We start from the raw sequence: 23,431 nt of genomic DNA on the forward strand, positions 1-23,431 counted from the left end.
TGTGACCAGTAGACCATGTATATCTCTATAAATGAAAGGAGCTTCTGGTTTTATTTGGGCTTATCGTTACCTCACCTGTTTGCATCTCCATCTTGGGGATCCCGTGGAAAGTGGCCCAAAGAATGTGAATTTCCAATACTTAGTCTTTTTTATGGTTATTTATTCAAAATAAAAGCAAAGTCTCTCAATAAAAAGGGTCAGAGGGTTAAGGATGAGTTCAGGCACCTGGTAACTGCGGGTTTAAGATCTCTTTTTAGATCAAGGAGACAACGGTTCCATTAACTAGATTCAGCCACCACCGGATAGGCCCCTCTCACTGGACCTAGCAGCCGGTGGGGTATTTGACACAGTCTCTGCCACAGACTTGTGAATTTAAACTTAAGCGTCACTGAGAGATTAAAGAATATTTCAATGCGATACCAGTCTCTTTCAGCCGAACCGGCGGTACTGTATGTATAATGATCCGGGTTGCGCCCCTCATCTGAGTTTCCAGGCTTCTCCAGAGATACCAGCCTTGTGCACGGTCTTCTCTTGAAAGAGTCTTCCTCCCCTGGATCCTCCAGTTGCTGGGCCTTTCTCCTCAGGCGAGACAGCACCGGACCATTCCTGGATCAGTAGGCCCCAAGATTTGCTCGGGCCTATCCTCTCAGTTGTGCTGCCTCGGGCCAGCCGGCCCGAGACACAAGATACATAGCTGCGCACCCCAGGCCAGGAGGGCCATGGGGTCTGGGTCAAGAACATCCCAGAGAAGAACCGAACAAAAACAAAAAAAAAAAAATAAGACCCCCCGCCAATGGCGTCAGTATCTTAAATACCATCTGCCAGAATGCACAGCAAGAAAACGCTCCCACTGGGCTGGTTCCGAGCAATAGATGGCATTCAATACATCCAGCTGAACTGTGCTTCTGCACTTACCGGCAGTGACAGTGACACCTACGGTCAAGGAGAAACCAGTCCAACCCAGCCGAACTGGCACAGACACCAATACCTACAGGTGTAAGTATTTGCCGGAATTATTAATTGTATTTCTGTGATGCTAGTGTAGTCGCAAGGTGACTCCTTTCACATACCTTTGGTATGTCTCTGATGTAACCCATAATTGTTTTCTTTATTAATAGATTAATACCAATTCAAGCCTAAGCCCTGTATCTGTATAATACCATCCATCTCTCCCTGATTTTCCATCATTGGGGCTATACACCACTTCTGATTACCAGGCTCTCCTGGTCCTTATGGGGCTGGACACATGTAAGTTTTGCTATTTCAGCCTCAACTAGATATATAGTCTATACGAAAATATTGACATAAGAAATATGTATCGATATAATTACAAATATCTTGTTATTTATTTAAAGCATACGCTTATTGATATTTCTTTTCTCCGATTTGTCTCTAATTTTTAAGGTTCTTTGGTCATAAAGTCAATAATTACTGTATATGGTTCTGAAGGAGCTACTTGCGAAACGCGTCATCCATTTCTTATGACATGAAGTATAATTTTGACTATCCAGTTTGGAATGAAGATGTGTCTCTATTTTAAACATTTTGTATGTACATTCTTCTTTTTGTAAAATAAAATATTAGAAATTAATTTTTGTTGTATATTCCTCTTAGGTGCAGATATAGTTTGCGTCATGTTGGTCTTTTTTGTGTTACCGTAGCTGATATGTGTGGATCTCTGATATGAAAAATATTGAGTGGAGAGTATACATTGCTCTCATAGAACTCCATTATATCTGTATATCCTCCCTGAAATCTACAATATTCATATGAAGGTCTATGTTCCTCTACAGGGCAAACTTTTGAGGACAATGTATATGCCAACATGAGCAATTACGATGTACAGAGGAAGAAGAATACACCAAAAGCTAAAGGTAAGTTATTATTATATGTGCAAATCATTTGGTGGAGGGGGGATTATGGTGTGGGGGTATTTTTCAGGGGTTGGGCTTGGGCCCCTTAGTTCCAATGAAGTCTTAAGGCATCAGCATACCAAGTCCTTTTGGACAATTTCATGCCCACAACTTTGTGGGAACAGTTTAATGACTGTGCACTAGAGATGAGCCAAACACCCCCTGGTTCGGTTCGCACCAGAACTTGCGAACAATCAAAAAATTTGGCAGAACGCGCGAACACCATTAAAGTCTATGGGACGCGAACATGAAAAATCAAAAGAGCTAATGTTAAAGGCTTATATGCATGTGAATAACTGATACACCACATCTCACTCCCTCTTCCTACGTGTATCACTACTGCGCTAAACACCAAATTCCCACCCTATAATCTAAGCTGCTACTTGTACAAAAAGTATATATTAGTGTTGGTGCAATTGACTCACAACATGTTCCTAATTCTATTTCATCTCATGTGAGACATATACCAAACCAAACATACATGAATAAACTCATATACATCTATAAAGTGCTAAAGTGCGCAAAGCAATGTATGATTAAAACACATGCGCATATACCCAAACTTAATCAGGTGAAAAAATTTATTGCAGTGAAAAAATAAAGTGAAAAATGATTTAAAAAAAATATATATATAAATTAATTAGAGTAAAAAATTTATAAAAAAGTCCAACAGTGAATGTCCATGGATAAATTGAAAATTCGTGTCCAAATAAGGTAATTCATCCTTCACCACACCTTCAGTGACTGTGAGTCCCCCAATGTGAATGCATTCACCAGCTATTAAGCCTCACACTTTCGTGTTTGGCTGATAAGGCTTTTAAGCCTCTAATCAGAGTTATGACTGAAGGATCATCAGACTGACACATTGGCCCCTCCTTGATGGTGCACATATATATATATATAACCTTGCAAGAGAAAAGAAGCCTCCAATAGCAATAGTAATACAGTTTCAACAAACTCTTTAATCAAATAAAACCATCCAATTCCAATGCACTCACATGAACACCATAAAAAGTTTAGCCAAATCAAATTACACTCCACATCACGCTTGAACTTCTTTTTACACTTATATGTTGGGGCATTGATGGTCACGGCAGACCCAGGATTACACAAGTGATCGAATTGCTTCTTACCCCTCCTCGTCGCCGCACTCGCTCTTTTTCTACAGTACAACAGCAGTTGAAGTGTCCTGTGTCCTTCCCTTCACTTCCTCTGTCCACCAGTAACCTTACAAAACCCAATGCTCTAGATTAGTAATACTACACGTTCGCCAGATAGCCACGACCCAACATGTTTCGTCATCAGTCTGACTTACTCATGGGATTCAATGTGCAAGGTATTATATGCATGGTATTATCTGCATGGTATTGTCTTAAAAAGTGTCTGGGGACCCGGGTCCTGCCCCAGGGGACATGTATTAATGCAAATATTTTTTTTAAAAACTGACACTTTTTTCGGGAGCATTGATTATTTTTTTTAATGCTTAAAGTGATATCCAAACAAGAAGACTCGCTGCTCCAGGTAAGGTTTTGAAAGTCTGATGATCTGGACAGGTGACCGCCTTGGCTCACCTCCGCATATAGTCAAAAGAAGAAATGGCCGCACTCTGTACTCGATCAAAGTTTTTTTATTCAGAGCATCCCAAAGTGTTGACAGAATGCTGGTAGATGCGTTTCACATACTCCAAGTGCGCTTAGTCATTATGTTTTTCTGAATAATAAGAATGTTCTGAATAAAAGAATTTTGATTGAGTGAAGAGTGCGGTCATTTCTTCTTTTGAATGCTTAAAATGAAACAATAAAAAATAAATATTCCTTTAAATATTGTGCCTGAGGGGTGTCTATAGTATGCCTGTAAAGTGGCACAGTTTGCCCGTGTTTAGAACAGTACCACAGCAAAATGACATTTATAAAGGAAAAAAGTCATTTAAAACTGCTGTAATGTATTGTCTGGTCTCTGCAATGTAGATAAAACTCATTGAAAAAAAGAGCATGGACCCCCCCCCCCCCCAGTCCATTACCAGACTCTTTGGGTCTGGTATGAATATTAAGGGAAACCCCAAACTAACATTTAAATAAAAAATTGCGCATCGGTCCCCCTAAAATCCATACTAGGCCCTTCGAGTTTGGTATGGAATTTAAGGGGAACCCTGCACCAAAAAAAAAAAAAAATTGGTGTAGGGGCCCCCCAAAATCCATATTCTTATCCGAGAACGCAACCTGGTAGGCCGCAGGAAAAGAGGGGGGATGAGAGAGCGCCCCCCCCTCCCCGAACCATACCATGCCACATGCCCTCAACATGGGGAGTGTGCTTTGGGGTCTGGAGAGCCAGAAGGGCCAGGAGAGCCCAGAGGGATATATATATATATATATATATATATATATATATATATATATGTGTGTATATCTATCTATCTATCTATCTATCTATCTATATATATATATATATATATATATATATATATATATATATATATATATGTATATGTTATATCTCCCATAGTTTGTAGACGCTATAACTTTGCGTAAACCAACCAAATCAATATACGCTTCTTGTTTTTTTTTGCCAAAAATATGTAGCAGAACACATATTGACCTAAATTGATGAAGACATTTTTTTTTTTTATTGGATGTGTTTTATAGCAGAAGGTAAAAAAAAATGTTTTTTAATTGTTAGCATTTTTTTGTTTATAGCGCAAAAAAATAAATAAAAACTGCAGAGGTGATCAAATACCACCAAAAGAAAGCTATATTTGTGGGAAAAAAAGGAAGTCAATTTTGTTTGGCTACAATGTTGCACGACCGTGCAATTGTCAGTTAAAATAACGCAGTGCTGTATCGCAAAAAATGGCCTGGTCATAAAGGGGGGTGCATCTTCCGGAGATCAAATGGTTAAATAAAAGTGGTCCACCAAGCACTCTTCCTGAATCATGTGGGCCCACTGTAACACATCTATCACTTTGCTATACAACCCCCAATATCACACCTACTATAAGAGATTTGTATGCTGAGGTGGATCACACAGATGATCCGGTGTGAATATAAAATGTCTTTATGTGAGATAAGAATTCTGGAGGATTATTATACCGGCTGATACACGCAGGATTATTCACTATTCTCTCTGTCTGTAGAGAATTCGGCTTCCAGGAGTGCAAAGTACCGGGTGATACTGACCCTGGGGGTCCTCCTAATAGTAGCCTTCATTACTGTGGTCATCATCATGAGTCTCCTCTTCATTTCCTGTGAGTATTTCTATTATAATTATCAATTTTGATCACTTTGTTATTGTATCTGTATTCACCATTATGGTTCTTGGGGGGGTCACCACTTGGGATGGCAAGGCTGGAGAGGCCAGCACTCAGGAGAAGGGAATGTAATAGATGTAAAACAAAAGGATATTCAGGGGGCCAGCCAATAGGGATGAACTTTGGGTTCACCATGAATTCTACCCATCTCAGCCTGTTTGCAGTTTGGCAATTGATTGAACAATATGGCCAGCCCTCCCACCTGAACCCTTGGCTGGTGCAGCCGGAAAGTCATTGATTTATTGGTGAGGGTAGGTGAAAGGAGCACCCAATATCACAAGCCAAATCCGGGGAGCAGAAGAGAGCTGGAGGAGGGGCTCTCTATCCCCTCCAGCTCTTCCTCGTGGGTCCTGCTGCTGCTGATGGCTTCTGAATTAGGACTGTCAGATCAGGACTATGTAGGGTTTTTAAAGTCCCGATCTGACAGCCAGGTGTCTCCAGCCACAATCCCATGTAGTAGCCGGCATCTCTCCCTGCCGGCTGCTTGGCGGGAGTGTTAAGTCTGCTTGCTCTAGGCACCTCCTGAACTTGAAGGTGCCCAGGGGGGAGCCTGGGGAGGGAGGGATACACAGCCACTGTTGCACTGCATCTGAGGTCTGTGTGTTTGTTGGAGGGTGGGAATTGCAACGGGGACATGCGGGGGGGGGGGGGCAAAGTAAGAAATTGGGGATGAGAAGAGAATTAGTGAAAGGTTGGGGGGTATATGCTGGTAGGGATGTGTGCTAGGAGCCGGGATTTTGGGGGTATTTGTGCTGGGGGCTTTGTACTAAGAAAGGAATATGTTTTTTGGTGGGAGAAAGGATTTGTGTTAGGAAGGGGGTCTTGAGTAGATGTGTGCTGGGGGGAGGATTTGTGCTCATAAGGAGATTGAGAAGGGGGTGGCTTTGTGCTAGGAGGAGAGATTTGGGGAGAGAGAGAATTGGAGCTGGGAGGGGGCATGGGGTCAATGATTTATGCTGGGAGGAGGATTTCAGTAGGGAGGGTTATTTGTGCATGGAGGAGGGAGAATTTTTGTTTAAGGAGAAGTTCAGCTTGCAGAGAGAGTATAAGCTTAGGAGGTTAGCGTGCAGAGTATTAACGAAACAATTGACCTCCCAGGTAATTCATGTGTTGTTGCCAACATCCCTGGTATACAGAACAAAAATAATAAGTACCCCCCCCCCCCCCTTATTGGGGAACTTTAGAGGCAACGGAGAGGACACAGATATAAATTATAAAAATGTTATTACAAATATAAAACAAGTGTATACATCACCAATAAAAACATATGGTAAATACACATAGAAGAGATGACTGTTGTGGCATTCTTGAAGATGTTCCTATGTACCCGACTCGTTTCAGGACAAGATGAGTCCCTTCATCAGGGACATTTATACATAGAAGATCACAAAGAGTATTATAATCTATAGGAGAGCAATCATATTAGTCAGGACATAAAGCAGGGAGGCAGACATGTTACAACATAGCAAAAGGCATCAAAATAACACCATACCAGTAAAATAGTCAGAGAATCTGCTTAGTCTAGCAACAAAAATGCCATGCCATATAGGGAAGAGTCCTGTGAACACTCCTGAGGGGTAAGGGAAATGGACAGTTGGGTCCCCCAGATTCCACACAAGGATCCCAAATTGACCCACAGCCGCGGTGAGGGTGATGTCAAGTAACAACACCTTAAAAAGTTAAGATAGTCTAGAGCAGCCATTCTCAATCAGGGTTCCGTGGAACCCTAGGGTTCCTCCAGAGGTGGCTAAGGGTTCTTTGAGAGGTGGCTAAGGGTTCCTCCAGAGGTGGCTAAGGGTTCCTCCAGAGGTGGCTAAGGATTCTTTAAGAGGTGGCTAAGGGTCCCTTGAGCTGTGGCTAAATGACATATCATGTGATGGTGCCTGCAAAGTTCCTGGTCTAACAGCACTTGGCATAGCCAGAGCCATGTCTGTAAAGGAAGCATTCTTCCCACTGTCCACCAACAACAAAGGGTACAATTTCCCAAAGACCATCAATGGACTACTTTTACCAGGGGTTCCCTGAGACTTGAAAATGATTACAAGGGTTCCTCTGGGGTAAAACGGTTGAGAAAGGCTAGTCTAGAGGTATGGGACAAAAGAAAAAAAGAGAGAAATCAATTACTGGATAGCTCTCTGGTTGTGAAACTATCTATTTCCTGTGAGGACACTAAGTATCACCCGATCGGTGCAATGGTGTCCTCCAGGATATGGCCGTTCAGCCGAACATGGCTAGAGCGACCCAAGAGTCCTGTATTAGGATCCACACAAGGATCCAACATTGACCCACAGCCGCGGTCAGGGTGATGTCAAGTAACTATACCTTAAAAAGGTAAGATAGTCTAGAGGTAAGGAACAAAATAAAAAAAGAGAGAAATCAATTACTGGATAGATCTCTGGTTGTGAAACCAGTAGATATCTATTTCCTATGAAGACATCAAGTATCACCCGACTGGTACAACGGTGTCCTCCTGGATATGGCTGTTCAGCCGAACACAGCTAGAGTGGCCCAACAGTAATGTTCATACCTTTCCTACAGATTGTGGCAGGGTGGCATTTCTGTAGGTCCAAGCAGCAGCACCTCCTCAGCTCAGGGCCGCTGCCTTAAATGGGATTGCGGTTAGTGGTGTGATTGAATCAATCATGACGCTCGAGCATGCATGTACAACTGAAGAGAGCCGGCTCGCGCATGTACCGTACAGATGGAGCAGTCCATTGTAACTATCTCCCATATGGCAACCAGATGCCAATACATAGCAATGCACCGCAGAGCGAGAGGGAACCCTTGTGTCAAGGATGCACGGTGATCCCTCATGTGTTTACCAATGACGCACAAAAGGCGTCCCCGGGGAGAGGGGAAGCCCACCCATCCAAGTTAAAGACCAGGTCAGAGGGGAAACCCACTAAAGACCAGGGCAGAGGGGAAGCCCACCCAAAGACCAGGGCAGCTAGGGCATATCACTCCCCTCTGGGCTGTTATAAGGCAGCCCACATTAGTGAGAGGCCCTTGTGCACCGGTCAGGACTCAAGAGGGGGCACCTACCGAGGTGAACGCTCCCATGGCACTGTGATTACAACCACTGACCTCACAATCCTCTGCTTACATGTACCAAATGATAAACTGAGGGTACAAACGGCAATAAAAATACCATGAGAATCAACAGAATTTCAAAACCATGTGTACGTGGTACTGAAGGCCCACAATTGGATAAATCATTACACACTTATTGTATCATTTTGTACAAAGCCGGGCAGCAAGAACAGCAGAAAGAGGGGGAAAGCCAACATAGGAAAGAAGGTGAATCTAGTCCATAAATGTCCCTGCATATGGGGCCCATCATAATCATTATTTCTCACTCCCTCTTGAGGAAAACCCTCAAGGAAGGGTCGATAACTAATTTGTTCATTCAGTACCGGGGAGTGAGTCACCCCAAGCTCTGCTATCCAATGTGCTTTGTGTTGCAGCAAGATCTTGTTCCAATCTCCACCCCGGGACTAGGATGAACCCTGTCTAGAATTAAAAATTGTATTCTGAGGAATTTCCTCTGGTGACAGTTTATCACATGTCTGCCCAGAGGAAGTTCTGAGTTTGTGGTTTTCATGCTAGTCACATGTCTGGAAGCTCTCTTGGAGAACTCCAGCTTGGTTTTGCCCACATCGAAGCAATTGCATTGGCAAGCTAATAGATACACGACTCCCGCTGTTTTGTAGATCACAAAGTGGTGTGATTTGTAGATTCAGCCAGGGCTGCTGTTATAAATCACAGGGCCCCATACAGCCTACCTGACAGCCCCCCCCCCCCTCCCCGGCCAAAAGAGGACATAGATTTATCAGTCCCTTTCTCTGCAGCCTCAGATGAATGAATAGGAAAGGCTCTGAGGCGTCCTCCCCATTCACAACTGAAGCACAGTAATCACAGTTTACTGTGCTTCAGTGATGAATGGACACAGGAGTGATTGGTACTGATTGCTCACTGTGTTCATTCGGAAAAAGAAGGGACCAGTCAATTATATATTTACAGGAACCTTCCCCTGCTCTTTATCCTGGAACACCCCCCTGTATGACCGCAAAAGCTGCCGGTAGGAGAGGAGGAAGATGGAAGCACTGAAGGGGAAAGGGCCACACAGGAGGGCCTGGACAGCAGATAGAAGAGGCACATGTGCTACTACCAATACCCCTGCAGTGCAGCAGATGGAGAAAGTTGTAGCGCTGCAGGAAGAGGATCTGTGTCTGCAATAAGTACAGCTGGCCCCCCTGCTCAGTGGGTGCCTGGGCCCCCCTTTTGAAGGGCTGGTTGCACTGCCTTATCAGCGGCCCTGGACACAGCCATTAGGAAATACAGTGTTATATCTTGGAAACAAGGGAGATTTGAGGCTTATCAGTGGAATGAGCATTCATGCTGCTTATAATTTGGCAGCTAAACTATCTGGTGAGTGTTCAATTTGCTCACTTGGTGGAGGAGAGTTCACAACATTCTTGGTGTCTTTTGAAGTACTTTAGTGGGGATTAGAGTTGGGCTGAACACCCCCTAGAACTCTCGAACATTGCAAAATTTCGGACCCAAACCACAAAGCTTATTAAAGTCCATGGGACTCGAACTTGAAAAATCAAAAGTGCTCATTTTGAAAGCTTATATTTTTTTAAAACATTTTTATAGGAGCAGTGATTTTAGTGATGCTTAAAGTGAAACAATAAAAAAACCTTTAAATATAGTATCTGGGAGGTCCCCTTAGTCTGTCTGTAAAGTGGCACATTTATACCATGTATAGAACCTGCTGCAGCAAAACTGACATTTATAAAGAAAAAAACAATGAAATTTAAGCAGATTTTCCCTGCAATTTTTCCTTATGTTGTAAACAGCTTGGGAAGCCAGACTGTATGATGAGGCCACAATTTAGTGCACTCAGAACAAGATTCAAGATTTTTTGGATACATTCTGGTGTCTCATTGGCAGACTTTGGATGGGAATAACAAAGTTTTGCACCATTGTGAGCAAGCCTTATGTGAAGAAGCCAAATTATAGTACGCTCAGTCCAAAATTAACATATTTTTTTAGATAAAGTCTGGTGTCTCTTTCGCAGACTTTGGATAGAAGTAACAGGTGGCGAAAAATTGGGCTTTGGGTGTTGGTGGTGCCTTTGCACCATAACCCAATGGAGGTACTATTAAAAAAAAAAATGTTCACTTTTCTTAACAAAACATGTCCAACAATAACCTTAACCTGCTTTATTGTCTCATCTCGCCATCTTCTTCCTCCTCTTTTACTCTCCATATATAAACACAATATACATTATTACACCTTATTAGAACTTATCCAAGATGTCCAGACAATGCCCCATCAATATAATCTTCAATTATGGTAAGCTGCATGTTCATTTAGCCATCCACAGAGACCAGATATCCCTTGTATTACATACCCCACTTCATTTTCACCATTACTGGCTTACCAGTAAAACCATTAAGGAAAAGTTTTCGGTTTAGTGGGAAACTCATTCTGCCACTGAAGCTGCCGCTAATCTACAGACTAAAGAAAAAATTTCCTTGCGGAATGCTCTAAGAACACACCGCTGGAGAGAGCAGAACACGGCTAGAGGTAATCTTGATGAAAGCAAAATTGTTCTTTCTGTAAAAAATGTAAGTTATACGCCCCTTTCAAACAGGTGTGGAAAAATTGTGCTTTGGTTGTTGGTGGTACCTTCACACCATAACCCTATTGAGGTATATTTTATGAAAGCAAGAATTGGCATTGCTGTAAAAAAAAACATGAAACTATATGCACCTGTTAAACAATTGGTTCTAGGGTGTTACTTGTGCCCATGAAACCATACCAAAACAGTACTTCAACATAAAATCAACACAAAGCTAGGCAGCCTAGAAAGTCTTGCAGAGATTCCAGATCCCAAAAACTTTTAATCAGCGACATCGGCATCAGAGGCTTGATAGCAACTTGATAGCCGGTCCATGGAGTCTGTGGACAGACAAGCTCTTTCATCTGTCACAAAACCTCCAACAGCACTGAATGCCTGTTCTGAAAGCATGCTGAATGCAGGGAAACACAGCAGCTTAATTGTATACTGGGCAAGTTCTGGTCAGTGGTCTATTCTCATGACCCAGTAAGCCAGTGGATCGACAACTGGAAAGCTCTCCGTGTCTGTTTTTGCTCATAGATAATCTTCCACCATATGATGCAGATGCTGCTGAAGGGATGTGGAAGATGACAGCCCTGGACTAAAAATGTTTTAAATACATCATAGAGGAGGCTCCGTTATTTACCGCTCTTCCTTTGACCAACATAAGCCTCAAAACTACCTTTTCCATGAAACAGTAACCTACCAGAGTCTGAAAAGGTGTTACATAAACTCCTCTTTAAAGTGTCCTCAAGATATTTAATCCTGTGCTCTCTCTACGAGGGCAGGATGAGTTCTGAGACTTTACCCTTGAAACAGTGGTTGGGGGGGTTGTCAACCAATAATGATCCTTCTCCTTAATGCCACAAATTCTCTGGTCCTTTCATAGACTTTGAAGGATAAGGGAGCCAATGCACCGCAAGTTTTCAGCGGGAATGAGAAACAAAGTCCTCAGGGTCACTGAGGATTACAGGATCTGGAACTGCCTCCCAGTCACATACTACTCCCAAGGTTTCTTGGGACTGAAAACCATATCTTAAGCTTCAATGTATGTCTTCCTCTGCTTCAATGCCTCCAAAACTGCCAAAGTGCTCCTCCTCCTTCTCCTCTTGTGTATTCTGTGGCATCACAAGAATTGTGTCTGCATAAACCAGCCCTTGAGAGGAAAGGAAGGCCTTCTCTTCCTCCTGCTGCTCTGCCTTGAGTGCCCTGTCCATAATGCCACACAGAGTCTGCTTCAGCAAATGGTGACAGTACAGTGCAAGCATCCTTTATCAGCAGCCATTAGCATGGTAAACAAAGCAGAGCCACCATAAACCTCTCATTGCACCATACTCACACAGGTACTCATTGATGTCAATCTTCTGCATGTGCAGCCACTGCAGAATTACCATAGTATAGTTCCACCTGGTGGGCATGTCACAAATCAGGTGGTTTATGGGCAGGTGGAATTCCCCCTGAATTTCAGCCAACCAAGCACTGGCTGTGTATGACTGCCTGAAATGGCTACAGACTCTTCCAGCCTGCCTTAGAAGATCTTTCAATCCTGGGTACCTGTTTAAGAAATGCTGCACCATCAAATTGAGGACATGTGCCAGGCAATGTGTCAATGTTCCCTGTTGAAGGGCTGACAGAAGGTTAGTGCCATTAACGCACACCACCATTCCTGGCTCAAGCTTCCATGGTATGATCCACACCTGGGCCTGCCCCTGCAGAGCTGAAAGAATCTCTGCTCCAGTGTGGCTCCTGTCCCCTATACAGACCAGATGAAGCACTGAATGATATCATTTGGACAAGCTGGAATTTAGACACTGGGCATGTGGGTGGTAGATAGTGTATTTTTTTTGTTGTTGCAGCAGATGGGGCAGAGAAATTTGCCTACTATTGTCACGTACCTTTGGGTAGAGTCTGACGAGCAGAGGAAGGCCTCTTTAACAACCCTGGTTCAAGGACCACTGAGGTTGCAATAGGTGCCTGCGATCATCTCCATTTGTAGGTAGGTAGGAGAAGCAGATGGCAGCAGTAGTAAAGAATGCTGATTTTCTGCAGGTGCAGGTACATTGTGGATGCAGGTACGATGAAGCTGCTGGAAGGTGTGGAGACTGGTGCAGAGTCAGACAAGCCAGGTAATACACGGGAGATAAGACACAGAGACAGCAAGCAAAGAATGGTCAAAGTTCAGACACAGTTCTGGCAACAGAGAATCATTTAAATGCAAATAAATCAAGCCGGGGTCAGGATTGGAGAGAATAAGAATGGTCAGGAAGCCGGGTTAAAATAAGATCACAGACACTCACAGGAATAGGATACAGGGGAAAGCTGAAGATCAGAAAGCGGTGCCCTAGTGCAGCTGTCATCCTTTTATGTGCCAAATAGCACCAAGAACAAGCAACACACGCGCCTCTGGCAGGTATTCCTGTGCACATCTGTACGTCTATGCCCATTCTGATGGGTAAACCCAGGATTGCCTCTGCGCATGCACGTGTGTGCACATGACTGTCTGGTTGCTGGGCATCCCTGACAGCTATAGTCTACAGCTGGTGTGTACTGCTTGCAGATATGTTGCAAGGACCTATAACACCCTTTGCAATACCATCATCCCTGTGAGTGGAGGCTGCTGAGAGGTCATGAGATATAGGCAGGTAGACATGAAAGGTGGGGAGTGAGGAGGAGCAGAATTGTTTACCTTTTGTGTGACTTTGAGGTGCTCTTGCCAACGGGCTGGGTGATGGGGGGTTAAATGCCTTGTCAAGCATGTGGTACCCAAATGGCTGGTGATTTTTGGCACGCAGAGATTGGAAATTGTAACAGTGTGATCGGCTGCACATGTGCTAAAAAAAGTTCTACACAGCTGAGCTGTGGGAAGTGGGATCGGAGATAAGAGCTCCACAGTCTGATGGAATAGGGTGGTTGCTCTCTACTCTTCTGTTATGGCTGCCTCTGGAGGACATCCTGCATTGCTGGGGTTGTGCCACACCCTCACTTTCCTCCATTGCTCTATCCAGCACCCAAGTCATGTCAGTGATCTCATCATCATCATTTCCTCCATCCTCATCATCACTGGAGCCAACTTGGCAATACTCTGCGGCTGGGGGGACATGACTGCCAATTTGTTGTTTATCAATGTTTTCCCCTTTATAGGCTCATGTTACTACCTCCCTTACCCTCAGAACCAACATCTGAACCAAGTAATGGCTGTGCATCAATGTGGAGCAAGTGGCTGATGCTGTGTTCAAATAGTTCAACTAACTCCTCCATGCATGATGCTGGGGCTATTGCAAGAATAGCTGTGGACAAGGAGGCAGAATAAGCCACTCTGTCAGCTGTGGTGGATGGGGCACTAGTCTCAACGTGGGTGATAGAATAGGAGGAGGATGAAGATGGTGCAGTAAGCCAGGCCACCACCACCTCAGCATGCTGTGGCTGGATAGCATGGGCAACATCACTAAACAGAGGAAATGATGCCCTGCCTGAGGACTGACCACATCCACCATTGCCTGTGGACACATACGTTGCTGGCCCACTCACAGTGGCATGGGAACGTCTGCCTCTCCTTATTGGCCTCCCAGACATGGCGTCACAGGGGGGATTATTATCCTAATGTAATAGATACGGGGAAATGTGTAATTGGATGCACTTTATCAATGAAAAGTGGTGCTTGGTGAACTTTAACTTGATGACTGACAGAAGTGTAAAAACGATTAAAAAAAAAAAGGGGGAACAACAGCGTCGCAGTCAGAAAAACTGCGGCTGAAAATTGAAAAAAAAAAGCTGCAACCAAAAAAGGTTTACAGCACTGTATACAGCACTAAATATTATATACAGTGCCTTGAAAAAGTATTCACACCCCTTGAAATTTTCCACATTAGGTCATGTTACAACTAAGAACGTAAATAAATTTTTTGGGGATTTTATGTGATAGGCCAACACAAAGTGGCACATAATTGTGAAGTGGAAGGAAAATGATAAATGGTTTTATTTATTTTTTTACAAATAAATATGTGAAAAGCGTGGGGGGGTGCATTTGTATGGCGCCCCCTGAAGTCAATACTTTGTAGAACCTCCTTTCTCTGCAATTACAGCTGCAAGTCTTTTTGGGGGTGTCTCTACCAGCTTTGCACATCTAGAGAGGGACATTTTTGCCCATTCTTCTTTGCAAAATAGCTCAAGCTCTGTCAGATTGGATGGAGAGTGTGTCAGTAATAGAATCCCTTTAGGACCCACCACAACTCACCTGACACAGCCTTTGTCTGGGAAACAACAGTGATTGGCCAGCTCACCTTTAAATCACCTGTATCAGCATTCAGTCAGTGCTCGTGTTAGAGTTTACATTTGTGTTTGATCCAGCTGATATCTGCTCTGTGTCTTTCATGTATGACCCAGCTTGTTTGATCCTCCTTGCTCGCTTCTGATTTGGTACCGTTTGGACTCTGATCTACCTGTGTATGACGCAACTTGCCTAGACTACGCTTTGCCTGATTCTACTGTAGTACCCTCATCTGCAGCAGTGAACTACAAGGTCCAGCAAACATCTACGTTCATCTGCAGCAGTGAACTACAAGTCCCAGCTGACCTGCTCTGCTTAGACCTGCTCATGGTATGTGCTCTTGTTCTTTGAACTCTTAGTATAATCAGCACGCCTGAACTGTTACCTGTTATCTGTTCCTAGCCTGACATTAACATGAGCCATACATAAAGGGAAACCTATCATGATTCCTGAACAGGCTCAGCTGTTTGCACAAGAACTTTGCCGTTTATCCCATCAAGTTCAGAAAATGGCCACAGAGCTCACCAAGGTGCAATCTCCTTCTACTACCACCGCTACAAAAACTCCATCTGAACCAAAAATTCCTTTGCCCGACCGGTTTTCTGGTGAACATAAAGGGTTTTGCAACTTTAAAAACAGCTGCAAATTATATTTCAAGTTGAGGCCATCCTCGTCTGGTCCTGAAACTCAGAGGGTTCAAATCATTATCTCTCTACTACAGGGTGACCAAGGCTTGGGCCTTTAACCTGGAACCAAACCATCCAGCCCTGCTAACAGTAGATGCCTTCTTTGAAGCCCTTGGGTTGCTATATGATGATCCAGATCGTGCTGCTACTGCAGAATCGACCCTGCGTAACTTAAAACAAGGAACTACCACAGCTGAAATGTATTGCTCAGAGTTTCGCAGGTGGGCCCCGGAATCTGGCTGGAATGATGCAGCTCTCCGCAGCCAATTTAGAATTGGCCTTTCAGATGCAATTAAGGATGCTCTGGTCAACTTCTCCTACCCAGCCTCACTGGAGGAGGCTATGTGTCTAGCCATTAGAATTGACCGCCGCCAGCGAGAGAGAAGGCGAGAACAAACAATGGCTGTGGCAAACTATATACCCTCCTTGCCACCTCATTATTCCATCTCCAGTGCCAAATCTGAGGAAGAACCTATGCCGTTAGGCTCCACCCGGTTATCTGCCCAGGAACACAAAGGCCGGCATAATATGGGACTCTGCTTATACTGTGGCCTCAAGGGTCATATGCTCCGTTCGTGCCCTACATGTCCGGGAAACTCCAGGACCTAGGTGGTTGCGGGGAGGTCACCTTAGGTCTACTCTCATCTCCCCAGGGGGACAATCGTATACTTTTACCCACTGTCATTCACTTTGGGACAGGGGTTCATGAACTGCTGGCCTTGGTGGATTCTGGAGCAGCTGAGAATTTTATTGATAAGACTCTGATTACCTCTTTGTCCCTGGAAACTCATGCTCTAGATTGTCAAGTCCGCCTGATCTCCTTGAATAATTGGCCTCTCTCACAAGACCTAGTGCTCCAATCCACCAACCCTTTCCAGTTACAATTGGGGGCTTTGCATTGGGAGAAGATTTCATGTCTTGTCATTGACTCTCCATCCACTCCTTTGTTCCTAGGCCTTCCTTGGCTTCAGAAGCACAATCCTGTAATTGACTGGCCAACAGGAAATATTCTGGCTTGGTCCAACCAGTGTAAAAAGAACTGCATCCAGCACCCTGTTCGAATTGGTACTTGGACAGATTCCTCTTTGGTATAAGGACTTTCAGGATGTGTTTTCTAAAGGGATTGCTGACACTTTACCTCCTCATTGCAGTTATGATTGTCCCATTGACCTCTTGCCTGACACTACACCTCCTCGAGGGAGAGTCTTCCCACTGTCTGAACCAGAGAATCTTGCTTTGCAAGAATACATCCAGGAAAACCTAGCTAAGGGTTTCATCCGTCCCTCCACTTCTCCTGCAGGAGCAGGATGCTTCTTTGTCCCGAAGAAGGATGGGGGACTGAGACTTTGTGTTGATTACAGAGGTCTAAATAAAATAACTGTTCCCAATCGGTATCCTCTCCCTCTCATCACAGAGTTGTTCTCTCAAATCCAGGGAGCCAAAATCTTCTCCAAACTGGACTTAAGGGGAGCCTATAATCTGGTGCGAATCCATGCAGGCGATGAATGGAAGACGGCCTTTAACACCAAGGATGGTCATTACGAATGTCTTGTCATGCCTTTTGGCCTCAGGAATGCACCTGCCGTCTTTCAGAACTTTATGAATGACATTTTCCGTGACATGTTGGGTTGCTTCATGCTTGTATACTTAGACGATATTTTGATATACTTTCCCAATCTTGAAACACATTAAAAGCATGTCTGTTCGGTATTGACCCGACTAAAGACTCACTCCCTTTTTGTAAAGCCTGAAAAACGTATTTTCCATGTTAAACAAGTACCTTTCCTGGGATACCTAATTTCTGACACAGGCCTCTCCATGGTCCCAGCCAAGATTCAAGCCATTTTAGACTGGGCACCATCTTCAGACCTGAAGGCAGTTCAACGCTTCCTGGGCTTTGCAAATTTCTATCGAAAATTCATTAAGAACTTTGCCACCATTGCACATCCCATCGCCTCTCTCACCAGGAAGACTCCGACTACATTTAAATGGACTACTGAAGCCCAGGCAGCCTTCACTCAGTTAAAGAAAGCCTTTACCTCTGCACCAATTCTACACCATCCTGTTCCTGAGCTAACTTTTATAGTAGAGGTAGATGCATCTGAAGTAGGGGTGGGGGCGCTTTTGTCACAAAAGGATCCTGTAAATGCTGCCATCTTACCCCTGTGCCTTCTTGTCCCGTAAATATTCCCCAGCGGAGCGCAATTATGATATAGGCAACAAAGAACTTTTAGCCATAAAGCTAGCTTTGGAGGAATGGAGACATTGGCTGGAGGGATTATAGATGTTAAAGAAACCGCACTAATATATTACAGGTAGAGGAGAGAGTAGGAGTTTTTTTTTTTTTTTTTTTTAATAAAATAAAAATAAATATAAAAATAAGCATAAATAGGTTGCAGCCCCCCAACAAAGAAATCCCCAAACGGGGTTTTCACAATAATAAAAACCTGAAACCAGGGGTATCTGGCGCTACCTCTGATTAGAAAAAAGTTATGGAGTAATAAAAGGCCAGAATAAATTTTTTTGTGTAAACCCTAAAGATACCAGCAATCTCATAAAGTGTACCCTATATCTCAAATAACTATCTCAAATATCTTGTTTCCACACTTATGGAAATATTAACCTCTATCAAAAACAAAGTTCAGTAATCCCAGACCCGCTGAGTGCGAAAACAAGGAAACAAGATATTTGAGATAGTTATTTAAATATATAGAGTACACTTTATGAGATCGCTGGTATCTTTAGGGTTTAAACAAAAAAATGTATTCTCCATAACTTTTTTCTTTTACAAAAGTTTTTATTATTAATTAACAAATTTACGTTCCAATACAATAGGCTTACATTCAGATTACAGTACAGGTGTTCCACATTATAGTGTAAATTAAAGCAGGCTGTTGCCTAGGTAATGCCAACATTTCCTGTGTCTGGGCGAACCCGGGTTTTCACATGACTGCAACAGAAGCGTGTCGTACAACACATAGAAAGCCCATAGTAATCATCTGCAGTAAATTGGTAAGACGAAAAGAGAAAGGAAGGAAGAAGATGTTCTAAGAGTCAAGAGTTGATTAGAAGAGTTCGTAAAATGAAAAGCAGGGGAGAAGTAGTGAGGGTCAAAAAAGAGAAGGAAGAGGAGTCGGGGATGAGAGGGGGGAAAGATTGAAGAGAATGGGTTCACAGGGTGTGCCCAACCGGTCCTTACAGTGACAATATAGCAACATCGAATCTAGGAGAATAATGGTATGCGATCCAGGGTTGCCAGACCCGTAGGAATTTGGCATGAGTGTCAAAAAGAACAGAAGACAATTTTTCATTGACCATAACATCATTCAGTCGGCTCTTGACTGCCTCAAAACTCAGGGCTGGGGTTCTCCATGCTCTGGCTATTGTCAACTTAGTCGCAGTAAAGAGATGTTGCGCCAACTGTCATTCTGGGCGTAGTAGCTCAGTGATTGGTTTGCCAAGAAGTGCCTCGAATCGATCTCTTTTTAGATTTACTCGAAGTAGACTACGAAGCAATACATACACCCTGACCCATAGTCTGGACACGTCCACCAAATATGGGCCACAGTGCCCTCCTGGGCACGTTCCCTGAAGCAGAGAGGGGAACAGGTTGGGACAAAGCGAGCCAGGCACATCGGGGTATAATACCACCGGTACAATACCTTATATGCATTTTCCAAAATTACTACGTTGCGTGAGCAGTTGGATATAGCTAGGGTCATTGCCTGCCAATCTTCCGGATCAAGCTTCTTCCCCAACTCTCTCTCCCACTGCAAATGATAGGACCGCACTGGAGGTCTCCTCTTAGAGATCAGAGCTGAGTATATCAGAGATATCAGACCAGGAGAGTGGGGCCTGGATCTGCAGATGCTCTCAAACGGTGTCAACCTGTATGGGGCGTCTTGAGATTTAATGAGACTCTGGAGGAAATGACGGATCTGTAGATACCTGAAATGTTCTCGTAAAGGTATGTCATTCGACGAGCGTAAAACTTCAAATGATAAGATCCTAGTGGGATTAAGCAAGGAGTGTACGTCCCTGAATCCATTCATGGTCCACCACTTGAATTGTGCTGGGTTATCAAGGCCCGGGGGAAAAAGTGGGCAACGAAGGAACCACATCAACGGAAGACGGGGAGAAGCCAGCCCTGCTGTCAGGAAGATCCTCCTCACGGACGTCCGAGCGGCGAAAGTCGCAGAAGATCTCTTGCCCAGTTTCAGGAGCGTTACCGCGATCAGCGGTGCGCGCGCGGCCGTTTGACGCAAATTGGCGCTAATATCGCTATTTAAACTGGATCCATGCCTCACTGCCTTGCTGCCTGATCAACAGCGTTCCTGTGTTTCCTGGTGATCCGCATCTGAACCTGAACCTGTACCTGTACCCGTATCCTGATCCGTATCGAACCCGGCTTGTTCCCGACTCTGCTGTTTGCTGCCTGCCCCCCGACTTTGGCTTTGTACCCGACTACTCTTCTGGATTCCGTTTCTGTACCTGATCTGCCCGCCTGTGCCTGACCTGGACTGTTACACCATCCGTCAACTGTAAGTTGCTTGCTGTTGAACTACAGGACACCTCCCAGTCCTCCGCAATATTTGGCTGTACTCCTTTTACGTCTGTAGCCTTCTACCTCTGGTTACAGACTACTGGACTCTTCCACTTCCGCTTATTCCATTGCACCTGCATCTGTTGTTGGACTACAATACCCCTCCGTTGTTTGTCATCTCCTGCAATCACTTGTATGCCATTGCTGGACTACAGGAATCCTTCTGCTGTCTGCTGAACCTTACCTCACCTTGCCTACATTCTAACACCGGACTACAATACACCTCCTCCTTCAACGGTCTGCTGCCTCTACCACCTGCTATCCAGTCAGGCACTTGTGCCCCTCTGTGCTCCTGAGCCCCTGTCATCACTACCAGGGTCTCTCGAGTCAGGGGTCTACGAGAGGCCACTCCCTGCACTCCGGGCTCTGCTTAAAGGTACGTGACACCTGCAGAGTACTTCACCGAGTCCCAAACTCGTAACGTGTGATTCATACAAGGCCCTGTAATTGTAGGGCGGTGCATAGGTGGGAGCCATGGTAATGAAGAGATTGGGACAGGGTCAATCTCAAGCAGATCAATAGTAGCCCATAGTGGGAGCTTATACGTCTCGTGGAGGTGGGAGAGCGGAGCAATGGTAGCTGCTACGTAGTAGTCTCTTATATTCGGGACTGAGAGGCCCCCATTACTTCTTTTGGCGAACATGATTTGTTTATTAATGCGGGGGCGAGACGATCCCCAGATGAATTGCAGGATCCTACGCTGATGGGTATTGAGGACATGTGAAGGAATTGGGATAGGAAGAACCCGAAAATAGTATAGTAGCTTCGGGAGATATGCCATTCTGATGGCTGTTATTCTCCCGAACCATGAAAGAGGTAAGGAGGACCACCCTGACAACATATCCGTTAATTTTTTGAACAATGGTGGATAATTCGCCTGATATAAAGCCTGATACGTAGATGTGAGACGGATTCCCAAATAAGGCAATGAGGAGACCCACTGGTAAGGAAAGGCCGACTGCAAGTCCCCCAGCAACTCCATAGAGAGGTTAGTCGACAGTGCCTTCGACTTTGATGAGTTAATCTGGAGTCCTGAGAGAGATGCAAAGGTCTGTAACAGTGTGTGTAGGTTTGGCAGGGAAGTTCTAGGAGAGGTGACAGAAAGTAGAATGTCATCTGCAAATAAAGAAATCTTATGGGGACAACCTGCTATTTCAATGCCCCTGATATCCGGATGAGCTCTTATTGCTTCCGCCAGGGGTTCTAATGCCAACACAAAAAGAAGGGGCAACAGCGGATACCCCTGGCGGGTTCGTCTGCGGATGTCAAAAATGGGGGATTCAAATCCGTAATATTTCATTTTTGCTCGGGGGGAATCATATAGGGCTGACATCCAAGTCATGAAAGAGGTCCCGAATCCATAGTGCCGTAGGACAGACATGAGGTAGGGCCAAGATAAGGAGTCAAAGGCCTTATTTATATCGAGGGATAGAAGCATGGATTCCAGAGAGCGAGCGTGGGCTATATGTTGGAGTTGTACTATACGTTGAATTGCATCGCCCGCCTGTCTTTGTGGCACGAAGCCAACCTGGTCTTTTTTTATCAAACGAGGGAGAAAAGAGTTTAGACGAGTCGCCAAAATTTTTGTCAGGAGTTTCATATCTACATTGATGAGCGAGATAGGCCTGAAATTGGCCCAAGATGAGTGGTCACAGTCCGGCTTAGGTATCATGACCACATTTGCTGTCAGAAGATCTGGGGTGAGAGGATAGCCGTTTTTTTTACCGAATTGTACATTGCTACCAGGTGGGGAGCTACTACCGATGCCAACTTCCTATAATAAAGCGCGGTGTACCCGTCAGGTCCAGGACGTTTTCCCACCTTAAGTTCTTTTATTGCTTGTAAAACTTCGGAGAGCTGAATATCCCTATCCATGAGGGTTACGGGAGCCCCCATTAAGGATGGGAGCGAAAGGCTCTTAAGGAAGTCCGCCGTACTCTGAGCAGCACTCCCCTCCGGCTCCGCGTACAGCTTCGCAAGGCGAAACCCAAATTCCTCCAGGACATGTTTCGGGTTCCCTGATAGAACATTGTTTCGATCTTGTAGGGTGATTGGGTTTAATTTAGGGGCAAAGGTTCGGAGTCTGTTGGCTAACACACGATTCGGCTTATTTGCTCTCATATACCATCTCTGACGGGACCAGCGTAGAACACGCTCAGCACCCTCAGTGAGGCACAGATCGAGCTCCGATCTGGCTAGTTCCAGCAACTTACAGTTGCCCGGGGTGGGAGGTTGCTTAAACGTCTCAGATAGTGTCTCCCTAGCTCTCTTACAGGCCAAAGCCAGACCAATTATCCGACCCCGTAACACTGCTTTATAAGCTTCCCAGAGGACCACCGGAGACTGCACCGAGCCCAAATTGTCACGAAAGTAGTCCTCCGAAGCCCTAATAATTTCTTCTGTCACCCCTGCGTGGGAAAGAAGTGAATCATTCATCACCCAGGGAGAAAATCTGGGTCTATCTAGGATAGAGTGGCAGACGACTAGCACTGGATCGTGATCCGACCAAGGGACAGCCAAGATTGAGGCCGAAACCACTAACGGAAGGTGACGCCTGAGCATAAACATATGGTCTATCCTTGAGTGGACCTGATGGGGGTGAGAGTAATGGGTGTAGTCCCTGCCCTGAGGATGACACTCCCTCCACAGGTCAACTAGGTCATGTGTTTGCAAAGAGGACGTGAACTTTTTGGCCCCTGAAGACTGACTGTTTCTCTCGGGCCGGTGCTTATCTAGTTTGGGGTTTAATATGAGATTAGAGTCACCCGCAAGAAGGAGGGTGCCCTTGCAGTGGGACATAAGCAGGGCACAAACATGGGTCAAGAAGGGCCCTGGATTCACATTCGGGGCATAGTACGTCAGTATGGTAACCTCCGTGTCATAAATGGTGCCTTGGAGCAGTAGGTACCTTCCATCAGGGTCTGCGATCTGTTTAGCGCAACTAAATGGAACTGATTTGCGAAAAGCCATGAAAACCCCCCTTTGCTTAGTTGAAGCATTTGCCAAAAATACCTGAGGGAACTGAGCATCAA

The 23,431-nt window shown here is 44.7% G+C and overlaps 1 protein-coding gene across 5 annotated transcripts in view; it reads left to right on the top strand.

Annotated features, from left to right (window-relative positions):
• Positions 1 to 23,431, top strand: part of LOC143961947 (CD209 antigen-like protein C) — a 321,050-nt gene that overhangs the window by 152,590 nt on the left and 145,029 nt on the right. For 2 of the 5 annotated variants that reach the window (XM_077471287.1, XM_077471288.1), the window contains exons 2-3: positions 1,794 to 1,874; positions 5,044 to 5,154. The exons of the other annotated variants lie outside the window; for them this stretch is intronic. In XM_077471287.1, coding sequence (XP_077327413.1) covers positions 1,794 to 1,874; positions 5,044 to 5,154 — 192 coding nt within the window. The remainder of the gene's footprint in view (positions 1 to 1,793; positions 1,875 to 5,043; positions 5,155 to 23,431) is intronic. 5 annotated transcript variants of the gene reach the window in all.

Source organism: Lithobates pipiens, unplaced genomic scaffold (genome assembly GCF_037356315.1).
Source record: "Lithobates pipiens isolate NorthernLeopardFrog02 unplaced genomic scaffold, aLitPip1_a1.2 Scaffold_8, whole genome shotgun sequence".
Taxonomy (NCBI): domain Eukaryota; kingdom Metazoa; phylum Chordata; class Amphibia; order Anura; family Ranidae; genus Lithobates; species Lithobates pipiens.